Source organism: Marmota marmota, unplaced genomic scaffold, assembly GCF_001458135.2.
Source record: "Marmota marmota marmota unplaced genomic scaffold, marMar, whole genome shotgun sequence".
NCBI lineage: Eukaryota > Metazoa > Chordata > Mammalia > Rodentia > Sciuridae > Marmota > Marmota marmota.
Window position 1 is genome coordinate 36113315 of NW_026000057.1, and position 25801 is coordinate 36139115.

At 31.6% G+C, this 25801-nt stretch overlaps 1 protein-coding gene across 7 annotated transcripts in view; it reads right to left on the reverse strand.

The window, feature by feature from the left end:
- Nucleotides 1-25801, reverse strand: part of Tbck (TBC1 domain containing kinase) — a 242881-nt gene that overhangs the window by 190122 nt on the left and 26958 nt on the right. For 6 of the 7 annotated variants that reach the window (XM_048813694.1, XM_048813691.1, XM_015484618.2 and 3 more), the window contains 2 exons: nucleotides 6182-6296; nucleotides 4557-4630 (listed from right to left, as the gene is read on the reverse strand). In XM_048813694.1, the coding sequence (XP_048669651.1) occupies nucleotides 4557-4630; nucleotides 6182-6296 (189 nt within the window). Of the gene's footprint in view, nucleotides 1-4556; nucleotides 4631-6181; nucleotides 6297-12105; nucleotides 12256-25801 lie in introns of all 7 variants that reach the window. The other variant, XM_048813693.1, reaches the window with a different exon arrangement.

Sequence of the window (25801 nt, forward strand, 5' to 3'; positions counted from 1 at the left end):
AGCTTTTCTTTTAAATTTTCTTTATGGTATCTATTTATGAGTGATAAATTACTAATCATTCAATCAAATTTATCATTTTTTTCTTATACATAGTGATTTTGTCAAAATGGTCTCGTGTTATTTTTAAAAGTTTGAAAGTTAATTTCATACTTAAGTTTTTTTCTACCTAGAATAAATTTTTTATATGAGGTAAGATAAAGGTACAACTTCCATCTTTCCTAAATGGAGAATCAATTGACTTCTATACTATTTATTGAAATGTCTCTTTTTTCCTCAACTGCTCTGCAGTGACAGGTCTACTATTAATAAAACTGCCACATATGGTAGGTTTGATTCTTGGCTTTCTATTCTGTTCCACTGATCATTGTGCCTAACGCTATTTGATCTGTTTTAAATCTATAACCTTATGTATATAATTACTGGCAACTNAAAAAAAAAAAAAAAAAAAAAAAAAAAAAAAAAAAAAAAAAGCTTTCTCTTTGTTTGCACAAAGGAACTTGATTAAATTCTATAAGGTCCTTGTGTGCACATTCTGAATCTCATGTAATAAGCTATAGATGATAAACATGTTAAATATTTGTTTTATACAGTATATAATATTCTATAAATATTTAACCTCCTATCTAAATTAAAACAAAACAAAATTCCTTGAAGATACTAGTATGTCTTATTCATTTTTATAAACCATTTGTTTGTGTTTGCGTGAGCACATTAATTTAAAAAAAAAAATCACAATGCCAGTTAGGACTGCCTTAGAAAAAATGATTTAAAAAGCAGACAATAAGAATTAGACAATTGGCAAGTGCTAAATTTGTAAACCACTGCCTAAAAATTTTAATAGCTTCAGAAAAGAAATTTTAAAAATGAGTAGAATTCTGCTCTAATTAAGTATGTGTATGCCCTTCATTTATTCAGATTTAGTCACATGCACACAACATAATATGGATTTTTCAATTCAATTAGATTAGATTATGCAATGCTGCCAACTGTAATCAAAATGTATTTAAGTATATTTAACCTACATATTTACAGTAGGCACTCAAATATTACATCCATATCTCTCTTTTCTATAGCCACCTCCTCACACTCACTGCCAGTACTACTTATTTAAATCATTTAAGAAAGAGAATATAACTTAAAGTCAATGGGTATAAGTTTTTAAATTCCTCTTCATTTTAGTACAATTGATGGTATCAATATCTTTTAATTTTCTCAAATATTCTTCTATATGCAAATTTTCACAATGGTTTTATACCCTAAAATGATCATATTTTGGGCGGGGGGTTATTTTGTTATCATGAATTGAACCCAGGGATGTTTAACCACCAAGCCACATCCCCATCCCTTTTACATTTTGTATATTGAGAAAGGGTCTCACTGACTTGCTTAATGGCCTGGTCAGGTTGCTAAGGCTAGCTTTGAATGTGTGATCCTAATGCCTCAGCCTCCCGAGTTACTGGGATTTCAGGTGTGCACCAGGGCCACACCAATCTTCCTATGAATGTATGAAATCCCTAGAACCAGGTGAAACCTTGTAGAAACGCACTGGATATGTTGTTATAATATCTATGTTCCAATTTCAGTAATATGCAATTTGGGTTTCTTCATCTGTAAAACAGACATAATATCTATCACATAAACTGTTGAAAGTATTAGTGACACAAATATAATGTTATACTTTTTATGATGATTTTTACCATATCTAACAGGCAAACTATTCACTTTCATCCCTGTTTCCAGTACATCTAAATAACAACAACAACAAAAATGACAGGACAGGTAATGAAAAATCAAGCAAAACTATAGATAAGTTGCTGTATCAAAAACTTCTAATAGAAGCACAGAGATAACCCTTGCTCCAAAAATTCTAGTTTCCCTTTTAATCAAAGACGGAATTAATGAAAACAATTAAGCCCTAGGATTGCTCTTAAATATAGATAATCTTCCTTCAATATACACCTCTTCTGAAAGCATTTTAAGAAGAGGTGGATATTGAAGACAATTCACAGAACTTTGCTGTGTATATGAATGGTGGGGTAAATACATGTGGTTTTCATCATGTTTGCTGTTTTAACAAGGTATTAAGCTACTGCCAACTGAAATGAATGCCCAAGTTTTAACTCTTTACAATATTTTGAAACAGATGGTAACATTTTACTTTATTGTTCCTTAATATTTGTCTTTTGAATTAATTGCAAGCTTCTTCTGGTGTAAATATTTTCTTTCCTGCCTTCGCTGTTTGATCACTTTATTTTTCTTGGCTAATGTTGCACATTTTGCTCTTGGATACTTTCTGGTAAGACCCTTTGGGTGCAACACTTCAAAGCAAGCTAGGATAAATGTTAATACAAGACCAATTCTATCTAAGCCTTTTAAATTCAAATGTAGTTCTTCAAAATGCTTGGGATGCTTTTAGAAAAATCATCTCCTTTCTTCTATTCATCACTAAAACCTAAAGCACCAATAAATAAAGGTTTAAAAATCTTAATTTTTGTATGTTTTTGGAGTTTTATTTTATACAAATTGTGACAATAAGTAGAAGCAGTGGAAATCACATTTACTACATAGCTCTTTGAAATTCATGTCAAAAGACAATTATACCATATGACAAAGAAGCTAGAACTGGATCAAGAACTTATCCTATTTAAAGGGTTTTTTTAAAAAGTAGAAATTCTTGACTACTTTACAAATTATAATATTTATACTTATGCAAATAATTGTTTGTTGGCCATAAGATTTTGACTTATGAAACTATAAGATTGTGTATCTATGTACCTTAATAAGTAAGTCATCAAAATGGAAAATCTGCCTACTGAACGATGAGCTTCTTAAGGAAAGAACCTATTTTAACCTTCTTGTATATACCAAGGCAAGAGACAAAGTGCTCGAGAAATGTTTCCTCACTCAATAATGTCTAAGGTTATTTATTATCTGTGCCTTAACTAATGAAAATTTTAGGTAAGAAAGAAATATATAAGGATAAAAGTGCCATTTATAAATGAAGATTTTGTTAAACATCACATTATATTTTCAAAAAACGTTTTGCTTCAGAATTATACTCCATAAATGCATATCAGAATTCTCAATATTAATGTAACAGAACTGACTTTAGGAAACTCAAAGAGCAAGACACAAATGAATACTATTAAAAACAACTATAGTACAATTGAAAAAATATTATTTCAGAATCTAGTTTAGATAAAAATATATCAATTTTAGTTTTATCATTTTGATCATAATTCTGAGGTTGAATATGAAAACTCCTTATTTTAGGAAATACAAACTAAAGTATTTACAAATAAAAAGCCACTGTACGTGCTAGTCAATCTAAAGTATCTATTTTAGTATGGAATGAAATAAACTTCTGTTACTTACTTTCTTTTAGGGCAATGTACATCTAAAATTCCATATCAGAAGTGATAAAATAAACCTCTTAAACGTAGACTTCCAGATATAGAATTTATCCCATTACTTCTGATATCCACAATAATTCTTTTTTGTTTATTTGCTTATATGACAGCGAAATGCATTATAATTTTTATTACATATATAGAGCACAGTTTTTCATATCCCAGGTTGTATACAAAGTATATTCACACCAATTCGTGTCTTCATACATGTACTTTGGATAATAATGTCCATTACATTCCACCATCATTTCTAACCCCATGCCCCTCCCTTCCTTTCCCACCCCTTTGCCCTATCTAGAGTTTGTCTATTCCTCTCATATTCCCCCTCCCTACCCGACTATGAATCAGCCTCCTTATATGAAAGAAAACATTCGGCATTTGGTTTTTGGGGGATTGGCAAACTTCATTTAGCATTATCTTCTCTAACTCCATCCATTTACCTGCAAATGCCATGATTTCATTCTCTTTTATTTATTTTTTATTTTATTTTATTTATTATTCCATTGTGTATAGATGCCACATTTTTTTTTTTTATCCATTCATCTATTGAAGGGCATCTAGGTTGGTTCCACAGTTTAGCTATTGTGAATTGTGCTGCTATAAACATTGATGTGGTTGTGTCCCTGTAATATGCTGTTTTTAAGTCCTTTGGGTATTGACCCAGGAGACGGATAGCTGGGTCAAATTGTGGTTCCATTCCCAATTTTGATATCCACAATAATTCAATTTGAATCTTAATATACAATTAGATTTTAGAAAGCAGGGAATTAAATGTAAATCATGAAATTGAAATCAGTGCAAGAGTGATGACTTTCAGACTCTTATGAACACACACTACTTAGAATGTGATCAGTCTTCTTGTCTTAAACTTACTTCTTAATGAAATATAACTAACTAGAAAGCATTATAAGGTAAATAATAATCTATCATTCTTTCTTCCAATTCAATGAAAGATCAATATTAGGGATTTTTGAAACACTGGGAAATTGTCTATTTTTTTAACAAAGTACCTGGGAAATTAATATGAATTAATAAAGAAAAATTACTTTTATGTTAAAAAACAATTATCAAAAATAACTAACAAAACGTGCATGTTACCAAAGATTATCATGCCCAAGACAGAACTCAGAGGTAAAATATCCTTACCCTATTGGGAAATCAACATCATCACCATGAGCTGTCATGTGATAAAGTCCAAATTTAGCCAATTTAATATGTCCCTACAATAATAAAGGAGAAAGACACTGAAATATTTTAATATAACTGGAAAGGAAAACTATGTGCCTTATGACTACTACAATCATTATATAATCAGACTGCTATTTTATCAAAATATTACCATATAAGATTTTATAAGATACCAAAATTTTATCCAAGACTGTCAAAATTTAGTTTGCTTTACACTTATTATATTTGTATGTACACATATCTGTAGACACATAAGTGTATATATATACAGATACATATACTATATAACTGTATAAGGAATACATATATTTCACAATGTCAAATTAGTTTAACATTTTTGTGTTTATTTGTGCTAATCTAGGTTTTTTTTAACAAAGGATAACAGGCAAAAATGTTTTCATTTGTTTTGAATACTTGGTTAGAATGTTTTGTAGTAATTTTTCAGAAGAGTTCTATTTTCGGGGAAATACAAATACAGTCATAATGTTAAAATTTAACTGTGATAAGGGATTTAGCTTGGAAAGTTCAGTTCAAAAATCACGAGAGTTCAGTAAGTCTGTTAGGTTCCAATAATTCATATATTTTTTGAGACTAACAATTATCACAAATGTGAGTTCCTTTTTTTTCATTTTAAATGTTTATACTTTAAAAAAATAAGTCAACTTTCAATTCATTTATCTTCTTTTTAAGATTTAGAGGCTAAAAAACGCTGTGACCTCTAAAAATAGGTACAATATATTTTATGGTATACAGACATTACTTTATATTTTAAAACAAGTTAGATTGGTTGTAGCAATGTTACCTTTCTGCCATAAGTCTGAAATTAATAAATATCATTTCTATTTTGTGATTTTTAAGACTATATCAAATTTGAGAAAACACTCAAAGAACAATTATATAGAAAATAATTCAACCAAAATTTCCCCAAAGCTGTTTATATGTAATGAGAAATAAAATTATGATTATTCCTGAAAATATATCACTTTATTATCAATAATTCTCTTAGGAGGGGTTACTATCTTATCAATTCCCTATAAGATTTCCAAGTTGAGAAGCAAGCAATCCAACAGAAAAGTGAGCTAGGTAATGAATATTTGGTAAAAAAAAAAAAAAAAGAAAAGAAAAGAAAAGAAAAGAAAAAAAGTAAAGAAGGGGAAATTCAATGCAGTTCTACTTATGAGAATGATATTCTAAGTAACTGGTCAGAAAAGTTTTCTTAAAACAAAAGCAAATGCAAATTCTGAGGAGAGAAATGTTGAGAAGCCATAAAACAAATCCTTTAGCAAAAAGAATGAAAGAAAAAATAACACATGCAGTCAGAACATTAGTTTGTGGGAAAAAAAAGGAATATCCTGCATGAAAGACACATAGATACTGAAGAAAAAAAATCTGTTAAATAATTTAAACATTTAAATAATTTAAAGAGCTTTTTCACAATCATAAATATATCATTTTCATAGTCTTTTCATTATTTATTCTTAAAACATATTCTAACATCATTCTGATTAATTTTAAGGGCCTGATTTCAAAAGCTTTCAATTCCAAGCAACATACAAATATCTATTATAGTATTTGAGAATCACCTTTCGATCCAAGAGGATATTATGAGGAGACAGTGCCCGGTGTACTACGCCATGTTTGTTCATATACTGCAAGCCCTGAAGTACTTCAAATGCTATGCACAAAACCTTTGAATGGCTAAAAAGAAAACAAAAATTCAAAGATCAATTATAAAGCATATCTACAATCTGTTTAAAGAATAAGACACATTGAAAACATTTAAAACATAAAATTTTTTTGCATCTTGCCCATTCAAACAGAATTTACATATTTACTAAAATAACCACTTGAACACAATTGATTATAATAAACTCTGATTATAACAAAGTGATCTGACAACACTTTCCTATTGGCTACTCTAATAGCAGGAAAGGACCTTAATTTGGATGGTGTATATTATTTATAGTAGGGTAGAATGATCATTGACAAGTTTGGCTTTATCAAATTATCAAGAAAGCTTTAGATGTGTGGCAGATCAGAGTCAAGGATAACCATGTCTTCTGCTCAAAACAAAATGCTGTAGCCTCTAAAATTTAGGTACAATATATTTTATGGTATACAGACATTAGCATATTTTCCACACTGGTTAATAAGGCAAAATGTCTCTTTTAATTCTTATCTTATCCTCCTTAAGCCATCTGTGCATAGATGTCCACTTTCTTTATATGTTTTGTCTCTCTCACATCGTCCCTCTCTGAAGGTGTATTTGTATATGTGTATGTGGCAGTACTTGGGATTGGATCCAGGGAGTTGCATTTACTAGGCCAGTGCTCTACCAATGAGCTAAATCATTCATGTAGGGAATTAGGAATAATATATAGAAAAGCAAGGAAGACTCATTCAAATCCAACCTCCCAAACTACTAATGTTAACATTTTGTAGAGATTTCTTTTCTATACTTTTTTTTGTATTTTTACAAATTAAATATCTGCAGTTAACCATTAAAATTTTTAAAAGAGCTATAAATGATAAGGCAGTAGTAGAAATAAAATGGAATAAAAAACAACCCATAAGCAGATGAAGTAAAAGGAAAAGTAAAGAACAGAACAGATTTTAATCCAGATATATCAATAATTATATTAAGTATAAGTTACCTAAAGTCATCAATTAAAAGAAAAAGACTGTTATATAAGAATTAAGACTATACTCAGTATGTGAGAAATCTGTACTGAAGAAAAAACATTTGTTATAGTACAAAAATGAAATAAGTAATCAGTGATCACATGGGCTCAAGTGGGGGAATAGATAGGAGTAGGAGAAAATTTTGCAAAGTGATGAAATTATTCTATTTTTAATTTTGATGATGGTCATGTGACTTAGTTTATCACTTAACTGGACAAAAAAAGGTAAGTTTTAAGGAGACAACTGTGTAAGATCTTTTGGGCTATTATAAGACCTTTGGCTTTTACTCAGAGAGATGGGAAGTGTCTGGCACATTGCCATACAATGATTAATATATATTTACTATAGAACCAAGCAGAGGCTAAGAAAAACAAACTTAGGCAACTTGAACACTAATTTTTCAATCATTCTTAATTTTTGAGAAAAATTTTAAAAGGGCATGATTAGGGCATTTTAGAGCATGGCATATCTGAAAATGTCTCATTCTCTTCTTAAACTTGAAAATAATTATTCCATTGTCTTATGGTATCCTTTATTAGTAGTAAGGAGTCTAATATCAATCTGATTTCAATTTTATAATAGATGTCCTGTGATTCCTCCCTGGAAGCTGAGGATACTTTTTTACTTTATCCTTAGAGTTATAAAACTTCAACCCAATGTTCTAGGGTATAGACACCTTTGTGCTGGTCAACATCAGGTACAACCCTTTAATCTGAAGATTCACATGTTCCATTAATACAGAAATAGCAACAAGAAAAAAACCTGATGTGCTGTATTTATTTTCTCTTTAAGTTGAAGCTCTGTCCACTAACAGATGAAAATTGGAACTATTTTCTAAACTGACTTTTACTATCAAGGAGGATGGTCTTTAGCTCTATTATTTAATTAAAGGGTTTATTTATTTGTGTATGTGGTATGAGAGAAAGAGAAAGATATCTACAGAAATCTCTTTCTGCCTCTTGCGCCCACCTCACCCACACCACCGAATTCACTATTCTCCAGGTGTTTCTTTTCAGTAGATAGTGTTCTTTGGTTGTGGATATATTATTCTTTTGAGTCTCTCTAAGGAGAATTAGAATTCTTTTAGTTGTGGATACATAGAGTGTTATCTTCATTTCCTATGTGGTAATTCCAATGAGTCCTTCCTGCTCCCATCCTAAGGCTGTTTCTCTCAAACTCATTTTCTCTCCTTAAATGTCTGATAATCCAATCCTTGATTGTCAGTCATATTTTGAAGATAAGTAATAAACTTCATATTTCCCATGGTGTATGTAAAAAAAGGATAAATGTTATTATTTATATTGACTTATAAACTATTTCTCTTTATCAAATGGTTTCTTCCATGTGAAGGTGATATTAGTCAGTCTTGGGCAAAGAGAAAATGTGTGAAAACAAGTACAATTTGGGATAACAGAGTTTTCACAAACATCTTCAAAAATAAACCAACTGATTCCATATTAAAAAATTAAATCAAAGTGGGTCAGAGACCTAAAGGTAAGAGCTAAAACTATAAAAATTACAGAAGAAAACAGAGAAAATCTTGATGACTTTAGATATGGCAAAGAATTCTTTGATAAAAGTAACAAAAGAAAAAATAATTTGAATTTCATTAATTAAAAACTTTTTTGTTTCAATGGATACCATCAAGAAAATGAAATAGTTACCAAATGGGAGAAGACCTTTACCATATGTCTCACAGGGATTGCTATCTGTAATTTTTAAGCAACTTTTATATTCAATAATTAAAAGACAACTCAATTAAAAAATGGGTCAATTCCATTCTTTTGCACTTGGCTCTCCTGTTGTCCAGCACTATTTGTTGAGAAGACTTGAGAAAGATCCCCACTGAATGTTCTTGGCACCTGTAAAAAATCAGTTGACCATAGATGTATGAATTCATTTCTCACCTCTCTTGATTATATTCCATTAATCCATTTGTCGATCCTTGTGCTGGCTCTACAGTCTTGATTGCCTTTACTTTCTGCAAAGTCTGAGTCCTCTTACCTTGTCTCTATGTGTGTGTCCCTCTCACAACACACACACACACACACACACACACACATACTCTCTCTCTCTGTATCTATCTTTAGTCTTAAAAATTGATGACATATTCAGTTGTGACACTAGAGGTCCTCAGCTGCATACTACTTCAAAATAGAGCTCTTTCTCATAAAATTAAAATCAAACCTTCCCCCCCCCCAATTAAACCAGTTTTGAAACTGCTGAATAAAGAAGATGGAGCATTCTATTTTCTATATTGTGCTTTTACTGATTGTAAAACAGACATTAGAACATGTGTGTCAAAAAGCACCATCACGTTTAAAATGAGCTTATGAACATATATACAAAAAATGTTTTAAATTCATATATTAAAAAAGCTGAAGCTCATGGCATATCTTTTCTTAGCTATTCCATGAGTCTACTTGTGAATTACAGTTAATGGACTCAGTACTCATCAGTTTAAATCAGAGATAAGATAAATTTGTTTTTCTACCTTTTGTTACCCTTAGGATTTAATTTTAAATTTTATTTTAAAATATAAGTTGGGTGTGATGGTGCATACCTGTAATCCCAGGCCTTAATTTTGAGTCTCGCCTCGGAAACTTAGTGAAACTTTTTCTTAAAATAAAAAGAGCTGGGTATATAGCTCATTGGTAGAGTACATCTGGGTTCAATCACCAGTACTGTAAGTAGAAAAACAAAAACAAGGGGCTGGGGTTGTGATTCAGAGGAAGAATGTTTGCCTAGCATGAGGCACTGGGTTTGATCCTCAGCACCACATAAAAATAAAATGAACATATTGTGTCCACCTACAATCAACTAACTAAATGAATAAATGTTTAAAAATAAATAAAATAGAAAATAAGAAAAATAAAATAAAAAATTTATCTTATTTTATATAAGAAAAGGAGTAACAAGTATTTATGGAACTTTGTTTACTTGTTTTAAAGCTGCATTTTTTAATACTGTCAAAACTTGATCTTGAAGTTTTTTCTTAAATAGATAATGCAATTAAAATACAAAAGTAAGGTAATAATATCACATCTAGTATTTGAAAATATGTTACAGTTTAATTGAACATGGACACTAAAAGATTTAGGATCAAAGGAATGGGAGTCGCACAATTTTAAAAAAATATATTGGCAGAGAACAATAAGGCTATGTCCTACAAGTCCCAATTTACAATCTTGTTAATAAAGAAACCATTCAGTAACTTAGAAAACTTATGATATAGCTCAAGTAAAAGAAAATATTCTATTCCTTTTGAGATGTTCAGTTACTATTATTACTTTAGAGATTGTGACAATAGTATATATTTTGTCACCACTGTCCCTAATGAATGAACACAAGAATCTCTGGTGATTTAAATTTACCAATATGATCCAAAGGTAGCTTTCAAAATAACACAATTGTTTCTAATATGGCAAGGTGACATTTTAATATACTTTGTTTGTATTTGAACACATCAACCAGGTGGCTACTAGCTGCATGTTAACTTCATTTTTAGTCCACATAGATATGAAGAGGAAGAACCAATCTCCACAATAAAGAAGCCTACAGTATAGTTAGAAATTTATGAACTGATAATTTCAATGCAAGCAATTATGGTTAATGGTTGAGAATTATTTAGCCTTTCCTTTGTCTTTGGAGGAAAACAAAATATGAAAATTTATTTATTACATCAGTGAGATCAAAACAGACCTAAAAACTAAAAAATATTGGTAAAGTTAAGATAAAAATAGAAGGAACAGCAAAAACAATTGAAACAACTTGCTCATATCTGTATTTTAAATATGGTTTTCTGAATTTCCAAACCTATTCGATTAGGACAAATCTAAATATATTTTATTTAGCCCTTTCCAGATGCATTTTAAAGAAAATTTACTGTGTTTCTGATTCAATAATCCCTAAAATACTTTTTACCTATCATTTAAAAAGCACTTAGGCTAGGGTTGGGGTTGTGGCTCAGTGGTAGAGCACTTGCCTTGCATGTGTGAGGCATTGGGTTTGATTCTTATCACTACATAAAAATAAACAATTAAAATAAAGGTCCACTGACAACTAAAAAAAACATTAAAAAAAGCACTTAGGATAATATCATGAGTTTAACGTCTCTATGAATTGGTTGACCTTACATGCTAATAGTAAAAGGTTTTCACCAAACCCTAGACAACATTACAAAATATGAATAGTTTATTACAATGATACATTGTTCAATCTACATGTAAGACATCCAGATTTTTAATTACAATCTCCTATACTTGTCTGTTCCTCACTCCTAAGGACCTGTTCTTTAATCATATCAAGACTTGGAGGCCCCTGTTCTCTAAGGCTTCTGTTTCCTCAATTAGCCCCATTACGACATCCTTCATTATCCTAGAACTAGTCTGAAATTTCAATAATTTTTTAAAGATCCTAATGCTTCTTTATCCTTGATAAAATTATAATCCCTTCCCTTTATTCTGATAACACATATTTGCAAGGCTTATTAATTATAAGGTCATTATTTCTGTGTAGGTTTCTCTCCCACTGGACCTTGAGGAAAGAACTATTTTATTCAAGTATGCCTATGCCTATCACGGAATATTTACTGTAAAAATTCGTATCAAATGCGTTAAATAGTGTATAAAATACCACATAATGATACAAGATAGTATAGAAACTAAATTCTTCACCACTAATGAAATAATAGCTCAAAAAAATCTGTTATAACAGCAATCAATCAATAATGCTAACTTCATTTATATGTGAGATTACATAATCCTTCAATCAATAAAACAAATTGTTTAAGTTCACACAAAGGCTATATGCAAGAAGTACTCACCTGCTTAAAATACATCTTTCCTAGTCTTTTATTTACTGGAGGAATCAGGAGTAAATCAGGGTATACTGGGTAGCAGGGTAATCTTGTTAATATCTGGCTAAAGCCATAAATTAGACTAAGTTGTTCCCAATGGCCTCAAACTATCAGTTCCTTTAGGTTATTTGCAAAAAAAAAAAAAAGATGTTATTCAGATTGCAAAAAATAGATGCCAAGAATGAGAATGGAGAGGTCAGGGTTGCTGGAATATATTTGGAAGTTGTTCATGTATAGGTGGTAACTAAAAGCACACATGCTATTTCCTCACATCCATGATCCATCATATTTCTAAGGGCCACTCCACAAGCAAAAAACACCCATAGTGTCAGCAAACCAAGGGAGGAAACACACTTATAAACTGTATGAGTTCAAGATGTTCTTTCAATTTATAAAACCTGATCACTCCCACAGATATTTTCCTTTTGGTGTAAAACTTTCCTTTCTTGGTTGTATAGGCCCAAAGTATAATGTTAGGAGAGAGGAAACATAGATGAAATATGGTTAGCTACCATGTGATTTAAGAAACAGGGAAAATAAAATGCTAATGATTAATGTTGAGATAATATTATAAGCATATAATTCTATGTTTTCTTTCAATATACTGGTACCAAAAAAGTAAATTTACTTTATAACTTCAAAACCAAAGAGTTCAATAATATATAACTTTTAAAGATTCACTGGTGTATGATTCCAGAATTTGAGGACAAGATGTTCTTAAATTAAGAGCTGATATCTTTAAGACTTTAAATCTGACACTTATCACATAATAAATTTTAATATTTTGTTAAAATTATCACAGTATTTTAAAAAGCACATTTTTAAAGGAAAGAGAATAACAGTTTTCACAATTGAAAAAAGAAAACAATTCATTTCACTATGAGGCACAAATGTTTTAGTTTCAAAGGACATTCATCTAAAGCAAATTTAAGAGTTGTATTGATTACTACTACCTAAAGATTACTTTGTAGCAAGTACAAATAATAATCCATCAGTCTCTAAACTATGAGACTGGGCACATTTCACAACTCAGCTTTTACTCTGAAATAATCGAAGTTGAGCATTGTTGATTCTGGAATGTAACTAATTCTCAGTGGGAAGCAATAAACTGAGAAATCAGCATTCCAATTTGAATACTAGATAACTTTTCTTCTCTGCAGAAAATTAATTTGATAAGATCAAAACACATGTGGAAAACATAGTCTAGTGGTTTGAGGTTCAAACTTAATGACAGGAGGATCTGTCATTGATTTGCTATGCTCAAAGAATGCTCCAACTCACCCTGCCTCCGTTTGCAAATTTATAAAGTGAGAAATATAACACCAAACAGGAGTTAAATGAAGATTAATGAGCTATTGATCCTGTACAGAATCCTGATCATCTAAAAAGCAAAGCAAAATAAAAATTCCAACCCTCCCCACTAAAACAACCCAAGGTCTTTAAAAAACTATCAATAATATTTTGTTACATTATATGTATATACTCTATAAATTAATAAAAATTAAAAAATGGGCTCATCACCTATTCTTCTGACATAATAAAATCAAGATAATTTTCTAATTTCTTTGTGAGAATTAATCATCATTTGACAAGTAGTTTGAAGTATCCCCAAATTAGCAGAGTACTTATGTCCTATAAATATTTTCTTTTCCCATGCAATTTTATTGTCCTGGATCAGACACACCAAAATTTCTTCTCTCATTATGGTCACTAATAATGACAGGGTAGTAAGTCCAACTTCCCACATGTCAGAGCATCGACATGTTTTAAGACTGAAATATGTCTCTAATGTTAAAGAACAGATTATTATATACCTTTAGTCAAATCTGTATCCTAACTTATTCAAAAGCTTTTTGATGTTGTTAACTAAAATTATAATTCGACATTGCTTAATAAAGGGATAGGTAGGTGCGGTGATGCACCTGTAATCCCAGCAACTCCAGAGGCTAAGGCTGGAAGTTCTCAAAGCCAGTTCAAAGCCAATCTCAGCAAAAGCAAGGCCCTAAGCAACTTAGTGAGATCCTGTCTCTAAATAAAATATAAAATAGGGCTGGAGATGTGGCTCAGTGGTTGGGTGCCCCTAAATTCAATCCCTGGTACACTCCTCTGAAAGAAAAAAACAAACAAAGAAACAAACAAAAAAACCAAAGGGGATCCATTCTTATAAATGTTTCATTAGTTGAGTTCATCATTATGTTAACATCACAGAGTACATTTATACAAAGTAAGGTCTCTGCAATGTTAGTAGGTGATACAAGCTTATGGGACCACCTCCATATATTTTGCTGTGTGACAAAAAAAGAATTTGCTAGTATTGTATAGATATCAATTTGAGACAAATTCATATTTGAAGACCAGTATTTTAGAGTTTTAGACATTTTATCACCTTGCCTATCTGAACAAAAAAGAACAGTAAAGGGCCTGAATTGTATGCAGTATCTATTACTATATCTGCAAGCCAGGACAGTGCAACCAAAAGTGGGCCAAACTGAAATGTTCAGTTAAATAGGGATTAGTGTGTCTGAAGGAAATTATGACTAGTATGATTGATGAAAATACTATATTTGCATTGTACATTGTATTTATCAGGAGTTGAGGTGATACAGTGATCATACTTTGATCAAAGAATAAAAAAATACCCAAATCTTGTTAATAGCTACTTCTACTTGACTCAGTAAGCTTCTTATGATACATGCTTAGAAAGACAGAACAAGGCAAAACACCACTTTAATAACCAGAGCTTCACCTCAAATCTAAGGTAGAAGTCAAGTGAATTCTCTACATAAACAGTGCCTTTTTCCTAAGTCAGCTCAGCTTAAAAGATTTCTAGTTCTATCCATGAACTAGATTTTCATGCCTCAATGCTGTGAGGCAAGGAAGATCATACCCATTCTAGCAAGCGTCTTAAAAGAATAAGACGCTCTTTTACTCATAACTCCACAGTGACTTGAGAATACTGTTTAAAAGGACAATTTGATGCAAGAATACTGTTTAAAAGGATAATTATCTCTTATCAATTCACATAAACCTGAAGGACAGTTATCTCTTATCAATTCACATAAAATTACAATATTAATGGATACAGGTTCTCAATTTTAGGTTCCACTTGTATTTTTTAAATTATGCAATGCTTTCTATCATTTACTTATCCCAGAACCTATAAAGAGTCTAAGTTAGCTCAACTATTTTAAAACTATTCTTAAGTTATGTAAATCAGTACTTCATATGGTTTTACAAAGAGCACATTGATTTATGGGTTCTTTAACACTTCAAGAATTTAAGAATATTTAACTAAGCAATGGTAAATAATCACCTTAAAGGCTTGTCAAAATACATATATCTGGTTCCACTTCTTGATACAGTAGGTCTAGGATGAGTTTAAAAAAAAATTTGTATTTCTAAAAAGTTCCCAGGTGATAATAATGAACTACACTCTGCAAACCACTATCCTATAGGTTGACTACAACTGACTCTGCTTCACTTTCAGATACACAAAACAGTGTGTGGTATAAAACAAAGAAAATGACTTTAGATTTGAACAGAATAGGTTTAAATTCAGGGCTATCTTTTTCTAGTTGTAATCTAGCTTCTAAATTTTCTTCTTCTCTTCTTTTCTTTTCTGTGCTGAGGTTTGAACCCAGGATTTCAACATGCCAGGTAAACACTCTACCACTGAGGAATAATTCCAGACCTCTTGGTTTTTTTTTTGTTTGTTTGTTTGTTTTTCTTGGCTCTAGGGAGTAAATCCAAGAGCACTCAACCACTGAGCCACATCTCCCCAGCTCTATTATTTATTTTTTATTGGTTATTCAAAACATTACAAAGCTCTTGACATATCATATTTCATACATTAGATTCAAGTGGGTTATGAACAGTTACTAATATGGCATTATGTAAAAATGTGGATGTGTAACCGTTGTGATTCTGCAACCTGTATTTGGGGTAAAAATGGGAATTCATAACCCAGCTCTATTTTGTATTTTATTTAGAGGCAGGGTCTCACTGAGTTGCCTAGCCCCCTTGCCATTGGTGAGGCTGGCTTTGAACTCACGATCCTCCTGCCTCAGCCTCCTGGGATTACAGGCTTGCACCACAGAGCGTGGCTCTTGGCTCATTTTTAGAATGAGGTAATAGAGTCAGCCATAAAAATAGCTGAAATATAAGCTACTGTGGAAGCTAAGGCTGGAGGATCCCAAGTTCCAGGGCAGCCTTGATAATTTAATGAGACCCTATTTCAAAAATAAAATAGGAGCTACAGACATAGTTCAGTGTAGAGTGCCCATGGTACCACCAGAAACACAGAGAGAAAACAAAGAGAAAAAAAAAAAAAGAACAAAATAAGATAACAGCCATCACAGCCATGTGATGAGGTTTAAATATAACACGTTGACAGAGCATAAAGTAGATACTCAATAAATTTTGATTTCCTTCTATGATATGGTCCCTCACTATACCTTTTTCTCCAAAGGATAAGCTTATGAAAATAAGTCATCAATTTAATTTCTGCTGTTACTGATAACAAAATGTTTTCAACTAAAAATATCTAGGCTCACTTAGGTCTTACAATTTTTGGTTTTCCAACAAAATGTATAAGCTCCTAAAATTACTTTTTTTTTTTTTTAATATTTTTTTTTTTTGTACTAGGAATTGCTTTACCACTGAACTATACCCCTAGTCATTTTTATTATTTTTTTTAACTTGAAACAGCATTTCACTAAGTTGCTGAGGCTGGCCTTGAACTTGTTATCCTCCTGCCTCAGCCTTCCAAGTCACTGAATTAAGATGTGTACCACCACACCCAGCTAAAATCACTGTTTATTTAACTTATTACTAGATCTATAACTGACACTGTATGTAGCAAAGATATGACAGAATATAATCAAAGTAACCAATCATGGATAAATACAGCATAAATATTTGAATTTTAAATCTCCAATTGGTTCAATTCACTCAAACCAACTATTTCCTATTAAATGATTTAGTATTTCTACCTGCCTGTAGTCAAAGGTTATTACACATTTGCAATTATGTTTTTATCATCATTATCATTTTTGTTTAGTCCTTCACTTTTGAAATCTTGAACAATTTTGAATAAGAGACTATTTCTAACTTAATCTTTGTTTTTTAAAAATAATTAAAATGGGGGCTGGGAAGACTAAGAAGGAATATAAATTCATGAACCCAAAATATGTTCCTTTGTAGTATATGCCATTTTCACTTCTCCAACTATTGTACAAAAGAACTCACTCTAAGTGTACCAAGAGATATTGGAGATAATGAAACCAGTTGTGCTTACTTATTTGTTTCTAGGGTGTTAAAGATGCCAGAAACAGCTGCGTGTGGTGGTACATGCCTGTAACCCCAGTGGCTCCGGAGGCTGATGCACGAGGATCATGAGTTCAAAGTTTGGCTCTGCAAAAAGCAAGGCACTAAGCAACTCAGTGAGACCCTGTCTCAGTTCCTTGTTTATGCCATGTTGTGGTCATGGCTCCTGACCTAAGAAGACATTCGATAACCCTATAAATTGTTAAGTACTCATTAACCAGGACCTTAAAATTACTTAGAAAAAGTCATAGCAATGTAACTAGAACATAGTATATGTATAAGGAACCTTGAAAACATTAGGATAAGTGAAAGAAATTGGATATAAAAGTCCACACATTATATAATTCCATTTACACAAAAAGTTTAGAGTAGGTAAATTCACAAAGAAACTCAATTGTGGTTTCCAAAAGTTGGGGGAGAGAGAAAGGTGATGGAATACTAATGCTTTCTTGGAAGGATGAAAATATTCTTGAATTACATTGTGAGGATATTAAAAGCCACTGAATTTTATACTTGTTTAAAAGAGTCATTTCAAGATAGGTGTATTATATCTCAATTTAATGAATTCAAAAGTCAAAACAATTTATACACTGAATTAGGAAAAAATTCATACCATACTCTTCATAGACACCAAAAAAAATATGAAAATATTCACTATTCAGTTGGGATTTAAAATTTTCTCAACCAGAAATATAAGATTTTTCACTCAATCTGGTAAAGAATATCTATGAAACACCATGCAAAAATGGTAAAATACTGAACATTCTCCCTAAGATGAGAAACCAAGGAAGGATTACCATCAATATTTGTATTCAGTGCTGTAGAAGTTCTATCTAGAGATAAGGCATAAAGATTAAAAACGAAGAAGTTATAAACATATTTCTATGCAATGATGAAAATGTTCAACATCTCTAGCAATTAGAGAAATGCAAATTAAAAGTACAATGAGATTCCATCTCACTCCAGTCAGAATGGCAATTATCAAGAATACAAGTAACAGGAGCTATGGTTATGACTTAGTGGTAGAGCACTCGCCTAGCATGTGGGAGGTCCTGGGTTCCATCCTCAACACCACATAAAGATAAATAAATAAAGGTATTGTGTCCATCTACAACTACAAAATATTTTTTAAAAAAATACAAGTAACAATAAATGTTGATGAGGACATGGGGAAAAGGTACATTAATATACTGCTGGTGGGACTGCAAATTGGTGCAACCACCATGAAAAACACTATCAAGATTCCTCAGAAAACTTTGAAAGAATCCACCATTTGACCCAATTATCCCACTTCTCAGTTTATAGCCAAAGAATTTAAAATCAGCATACTAAAATGAGACAGCCATCAATGTTCACAGCAGCTCAAATCACAATCGCTAAACTATGGAATCAACTTAGGTGCCCTTCAACAGATAAATGGATAAAGAAAATGTGCTATATGTACACAATGATATTATTTAACCTTAAATTAGAATGAAATTGCGGCATTTGCCAGTAAATGGATGGAGCTGGAGAATATCAGGCTAAGTAAAATAAACGAATCCCAAAAAACCAAAGGCCAAATGTTCTCTCTGATACACAGATGCTAACTCATGATAAAGGGGGTGCAGAGTAGGAAAGAATACAAGTACTCTGGATTAAACAAAGGGGAATGAAGGGAAGGGAGGGAGAACGGGAATGGGAAAAAACAGAAAGAATCAGACATTACTTTCCAATGTACATATGTTTACACAACCAATGTAATTCTACAGCAAGTACAACCAGAAGAATGAGAAGTTATACTCCATAGATATATAAAAGAATACATTCTATTGTCATGTATAATAAAAACAAATATATTAAAAAAGAAAATCCTAAGGAATCTACAAAATAACTCTAATACATGGATTTAATTTAGCAACATCACAGGAAACAAAGCTAATATAAAAATTCCTTGATATTTTATATAGAAGCAAACAATTGAATAATAAAATTAAAATACAATTTTACTTACAATCATATCAAAACTTAAAATACTTAGTAACAAATTTCACATATGAAAAGAAAGAAGTATGCTGTAAAATATAATATATTGCTGATAGAAATTAAAGACAAAAATTTGGAGAAAGAGAACATCTTAGTTTACAGTAGGAGTTAATATTAAGATATCAGTTCTATCCAAATTGTACACCAATGCAATGCAATCCCCAATTAGAACACCAACAGACATTTTTAGAAACAGAGAAGCTTATAAAATGTATGTGAAAATGCAAGAAAATTTATGTGGAAAAGCATAGAAATAATAGCAGCTAAAATAATCTTAAGTCAGGACAAAATCGGAAACTTACTGACTTCAAGATTTACTATAAAGCTATGGTCATCAAGAGATGTTATAGAGTTGATATATGGATAGAAAAATAAATGGATGAAAAAAATAGAAAGTCTAGGAACAGACCTACACTTACATGGCCATTTAATTTTCAATAAAATCACTAAAGTAATCCAAGGAGATAAGGCATCTCTTGAATAAATACAGATGATATAATCCTATACTTAGGAGATCCTAAAAGCTCCACCAAAAGACTGAGAAATCTATTAAACAAATTCAGCAAGGTAACAGGTTACAAAACCAGCATACAAAAATCAATAGCTTTCCTATATTTCAATAAGAAATCTGCTGAAAAAGAAATCAGGAAAATAAGCTCATTCACAATAGCTTCAAAAAAGTATATATGCAGGGGCTGGGGCTGGGGTTGTGGCTCAGCAGTACAGTATTTGCCTAACACATGCGAGGAGCTGAGTTCGAGCCTCAGCACCACATAAATATAAATAAATAAAATAAAGGTATTGTGTCCAACTACAACTAAAAATATATATATACTTTTGAAAAGTCTATATGCAAATCAATAAATGTCACATCACATAAATAGAACTAAGGACAAAAATCCGTTATATCTCAACAGACGCAAAGAAGATCTTTGACAAAATTCAGAAATCCTTCATGATAAAAATATTGAAGAAACTAGTAATAGTTTCTAGGGATGCCCCAACATCATAAAGGCTATAATGAAAAATCAACCCAATTTCACAGTAAAGTGTAAAAACTGAAAGTATTTCCTTTAAAATCTGGAACAAGACAAGGATGTCCATTCTGACTACTCCTATTTAATACAGTGATAAAAATTGTAGCCAGAGCAATTAGGCAAGAGAAGGAAATAAAATGGATAACACAGGAAAGGAAGCAGTCAAATTATCACTGTTTGTGGATGATATGATCCTATACCTAGAATATCCCAAAAAACTCCACCAAAGACTGCTAGGCTATTAAATAAATTTGGTTAAATATCAGGTCACAAAATCAACATATAAAAAACAATAGCTTTCCCACATACCAACATTAAATCTGTTCAGAAAGAAATTAGGAAAACAATTCCATTCATAATAGCTTCAAAAAATATAAAATACCTAGGAAAAAATAACCAAGCAGGTGAAAGACATCTACAATGAAAACTATAGAATACTGAAGAAAAAAATGAAAAAAACCTCAGAAGATGGAAAGACCTCCCCATTTTCATGGATAGGCAGAATATTATTAAAATGGCCAGACTATCCAAAACAATATACAGATTGAATGCAATCCCCATCAAAATGCCAATTACATTCCTCACAGAACTAGGAAAAAAAATCAGACCTAAAATTCATTTGGAAGAATAAAAGATTCAAAGTAGCCAAAGCAATTCTAAACCAAAACAGCGATTCTGGCAGCATAACGATACCTGACTTCAAATTGAATATAGCTGGAACAAATGGATATCCATAAGGGTAAAACCTAAGCTGAATACTATATACAAATAATAAGCTGAGATAGATCATAGATTCACCATAAAATCGAAAACTAATGGTTCTAGAAAAAAACATATCACATGGAATTATCTTTCCAAGCAGAATCATAAAAACAATAACCACAGAAGAAAAATTTAATATTGTAGACTTCATCACAAATAGCTGTTGTTCATAGATTCATTCTTAAAAAAAATGAATAGGAAAGCCAGACTGTCAGAAAATGTGTGCAAATAATGTCTAATGAAGAATATGTAAAAAAAAAGAATATGTATGAAGATATAAAAAATGACAATAAAAAGATAATAGAACCCACTAAAAAGAGACAAAAAATTAAATAGCTATGTGTGTCATCATGCAAACACTGAATAAGGTCATTAAAAATGTTCAACATCTTTAAAACACCATGGAAATACAAATTAAACCTACAATGAGATACCACTTTACATCTACTACATACGGCTAAAATAAAAGGCTGAAAGCACCAAATGCTGGAAAGAATAGGAAGGAACTAGAATAGTCATATATTGTTGGTGGGAATACAAAGCATACAGTTTGGGAAAAGATCTGTTTTTTTAATAATATCAATCATATGTGTGTGTGTGTGTGTGTGCGCGCGCGTGTGTGTGTGTACGCGCGCGTGTGTGTGTGTACACACCTGTAACACATGAATTATACACCTGCTATTTATCCAAGAAAAATAAAAACATGGCCACAGAAAGAGTCACAAGTATACTCACAGCAACTTTACTCATAATATCAAAAAATCTGGAAACAGCTCAGGAACTCATCCATAGAAAATTGCTAAACAAACTGGTATATTCATAAAGTGGAATATAGTGCAACATAAAAAATTAACTCTGATACATGAAATCTAAGAATAATTCTCAGAAACATTATGTTGAATGAAACAAGCCTTACACAAAAGGATACAAACAGCATTTCCCCAAATACATAAAATGCTGAAGTAAAGAAAATAAATCTAAATTGAAAAATATCTATATGTGGTTGTAGCTGGAGGCTGTACATGGAGAGGGGCAGAGGCTCAATAGGAAGGGGTATGAAGGAAATTTCTAGGATGGTGGTGGTGATCTGGTCATAATATGGATTTGAGTTACACAGGTATATATATTTGTCAAAACTCATCAAACATTTAAACAGGTTTTGTACCTTAATATAAATTTGATTAAAAAAAAGCATTGAATTTTAATTAATGATATACATCCTGAAATATTTAAAGAGTGCTCATATATGTAAATTACCTTGAAATGCATCAAAATAATAAGGTAATTTAATAAATGGATAGTTCAATATATATGTGATAAAGCATATATATTGATGATAGCAAAAGCTATCATCAAAATATTAATTATAGCATCTAGGTATATTGCATAAGACTTTCAACTGTCTATGTGTGAATATTTAATGTTAAAATGCTAGTCAAGAGAAAAATAAATTAGGGTGGTATAAAGACAATTTTAGATAATATCTGTGAGAATCTGTTAGCATATGACAGACTAAAACAAAAATTTAAAGAAAGTTTTTCCAGCTGAAGAAAAATGATTCCAGATGGAAACTTGGATCAAAGAAATAAAGAGTTCAGGAAATGGTAAATACATAATTAAATGCAAAAGAATTTTCCTTCCTATCTCAAGCTATTTAAAGAAATTCTTTAAAGCAAAAATAAATAATGATGAATGGTGAGATTTATAATATAATGTTAAAGTGACATTTTGTATGTAAAATGTATAATACCAAAAAAAGAGGAGGGTAATAGAAGTATACTTTTAAAAGGTTCCTACATTATATGTGAACTAGCATTATATTAACTCATGGAAAACTAAGATAAAATAATAATGCATATTGTAATATCTAATATAATGACTTTTTAAAAAGCAAAAGACAAATAGCTAATAAGACAGAGAAAAAATTTAAAAACCCAAAAAACACCCTGAGTTTTGTTAACCTGACTCCAAATACTTGTTTAAATTTAGTCCTTTTACATTGACAACCTATCACTTTTAAACTCAGTAATTTCTGCTCTTCAAAGATTTCCCAATAGAAAGTTATTCCGATCAATAACTATCTCCTCCCATCTTTCTCTCATCTATATAGAGATATACAATACCACAAATTAAAATTCAAAGGGTTCCCTTAAAGTCAGTGCAAATCCTAAACACAAATTTCCTTCATGAGTTAGTATTTACTGATGGTATCTCCCTCAAAGAATTGGTTTAAAGAAAGGCAAAACCAAGAGCAAAAGAAAAAGTGCTGATAGTTGACCACTGAGGCTATATATTTTTTTTTCTTAAAACAGAAAGTTTTCATAGTGAGTCAAGCACATGCCTATAATCCCAGCAGCTGGGGAGGCTGAAGCAGGAGAATCGTAAATTCAAAGCCAGTCTCAGCAACTTAGACCCTAAGCAACTTGGTCAGACTCCATCTCAAAATAAAAAATTAAAAAAGGGCTGGAGTGATTCAGTGGTTAGGCACACAGGGTTCAATCCCATGTACCAAAAAAAGTTTTCATAGTGAAAATAATTTCCAAACAGATGATACCTATCATTCTCAGATTATTCTATTTTTAAAAAATAATTTTTCAAAGGTATATAATGTCTTACCTCACTGGTAAAATTATGAAATGCAGAGATTATCTTTCTCTTTCCAGAGACTTAAAATAAGTGTATGATTCTTAAAAAGTTAAATACCCATTGCCTTTTTCTTTCCCACAATGACTCTGCTTAAGTCAACTTTTTCACTGCTGTGACTAAAGAACCCAACCAGCACAACCGAAGAGGAAGAAAAGTTTATTTAAGGGCTCATGATTTCAGAGGTCTTAGTCCATAGAAGGGCTGCTCCATTCCTCCTGGGCTCAAGAGGAGGCAGAACATCATGATGGAAGAGTGTGGAGGAAAGAAGCAGCTCACATGATGATCACAGAAGAGAGAGAGAGACTCCACTGGCCAGATACCCAAAGCCACGCCCCAATTCCCACCTCCTCCAATACCCTACCACTTCAATTACCACTCAGCTTATCCCTATCAGTGGATTAAATCACTGTTTGGGTTAAGGCTAAAACCCAATTATTTCTCCTCTGAACCTTCCTGCATTGTCTCATATGTGAGCTTTTGGGGGACACCTCCCATCCAAATCATAACAGACTCCATTCACTTATTCACTTATATCAAAGTATAGAAAAAATATTACCTTCTTATATCAGATAATTGCAAATTGGCTCCCCATAAATAAGACTCATTACTTTGCATTGTTGGATCACAGTGTTGTAAAACTTCAATTACTCCACAGTGTTTAGAAATATAGAGATTTTTACATAAGAATTCATATTCTGAACTGTTTTGAAAATATAAAAGATACAGTCACATTCCCCTGACAGTACAGAAGTTCAGTACTGGCTGCCTCTTTTCAGTGTGGAACATGCTTTCCAATTTAACCAATAAGTCCAGTGCACTTATTCAAACTACCTTCCTGGTCACATAAGTTTATAATCTTTCTGTATGTACATTCCCCATTCAAAAACTCAGCCTTTTCTTCCTCATTATAGTTCTTACTCTTACTCTGTAAAATAGAGTGCATCTAACACTTCACAAAAATTTCAATGAAGGAGATAGACTACATAAAAAAGTACTTCTAATGGAATATACCAAGTCTAGTCAGCATTATATATCAACATATTCACATATTCTCTGTCCATTCTTTTTTGAATATAAACACTTAAGTATTTTTCTCTCCACGTTAAGGATTTTATTTTAATAAAACAGTTTATTCCTGGTTATTATTCTGGAAAATAACACACACTAAAGTTTGAATTTAAACCTTACTAAATTTGAATTTTTCCACAACTCACTAGCTTGAATGACTCAGTAAATTTCTTCCTCAATAAATGTAGTAGTTAAACATTCTTTTAATTGTTGAAAGAATTAAAGTAGCTGCCACTTCATCTGTCTTTACAAATTAAAATACAATTAATACTATGAAATTTAGACTTAAGTAAAAGAAGACTTTAGTACTTACCTGTGTAAAGAATATGTTAGAGGGGCTGGGGATTAGCTCAGTGATAAAGAACTTACCTAGCATTCACAACTCCCTGGTTTGGATCCCCAGCACCAGCAAAAAGAAAAAAAAGAAAAAGAGGTAGAATTCTAAATATATCAACCCCAAGACCTGTTACTTAGATAGTCAATCCATTACTAGTCCAGGTACTGCTGTGAATGGATTCTGCAGGTGAAATAAGGTTGCTAATCTTCTAGTTTTGAAATACAACAATATTCTAAATTATTCAGGTGGGCCTAATGTCATCCAATATAAAAAAGCAAAGCAGGAATTGAAGAGGGTGGTAGAAGCAGAGGCAGGAGAGTTCAGAGATTCAAAATGAGAAGGTTTGCCTGCTGTTGCTATCCACAAGACTGGAAATGCTGTTGCTTCTAGAAGCAAACGGCTCCTGCAAACAGATAGCAAGGAAATGGCTGTATCAGTTCTTCAACAGTTTACACCAGCAACC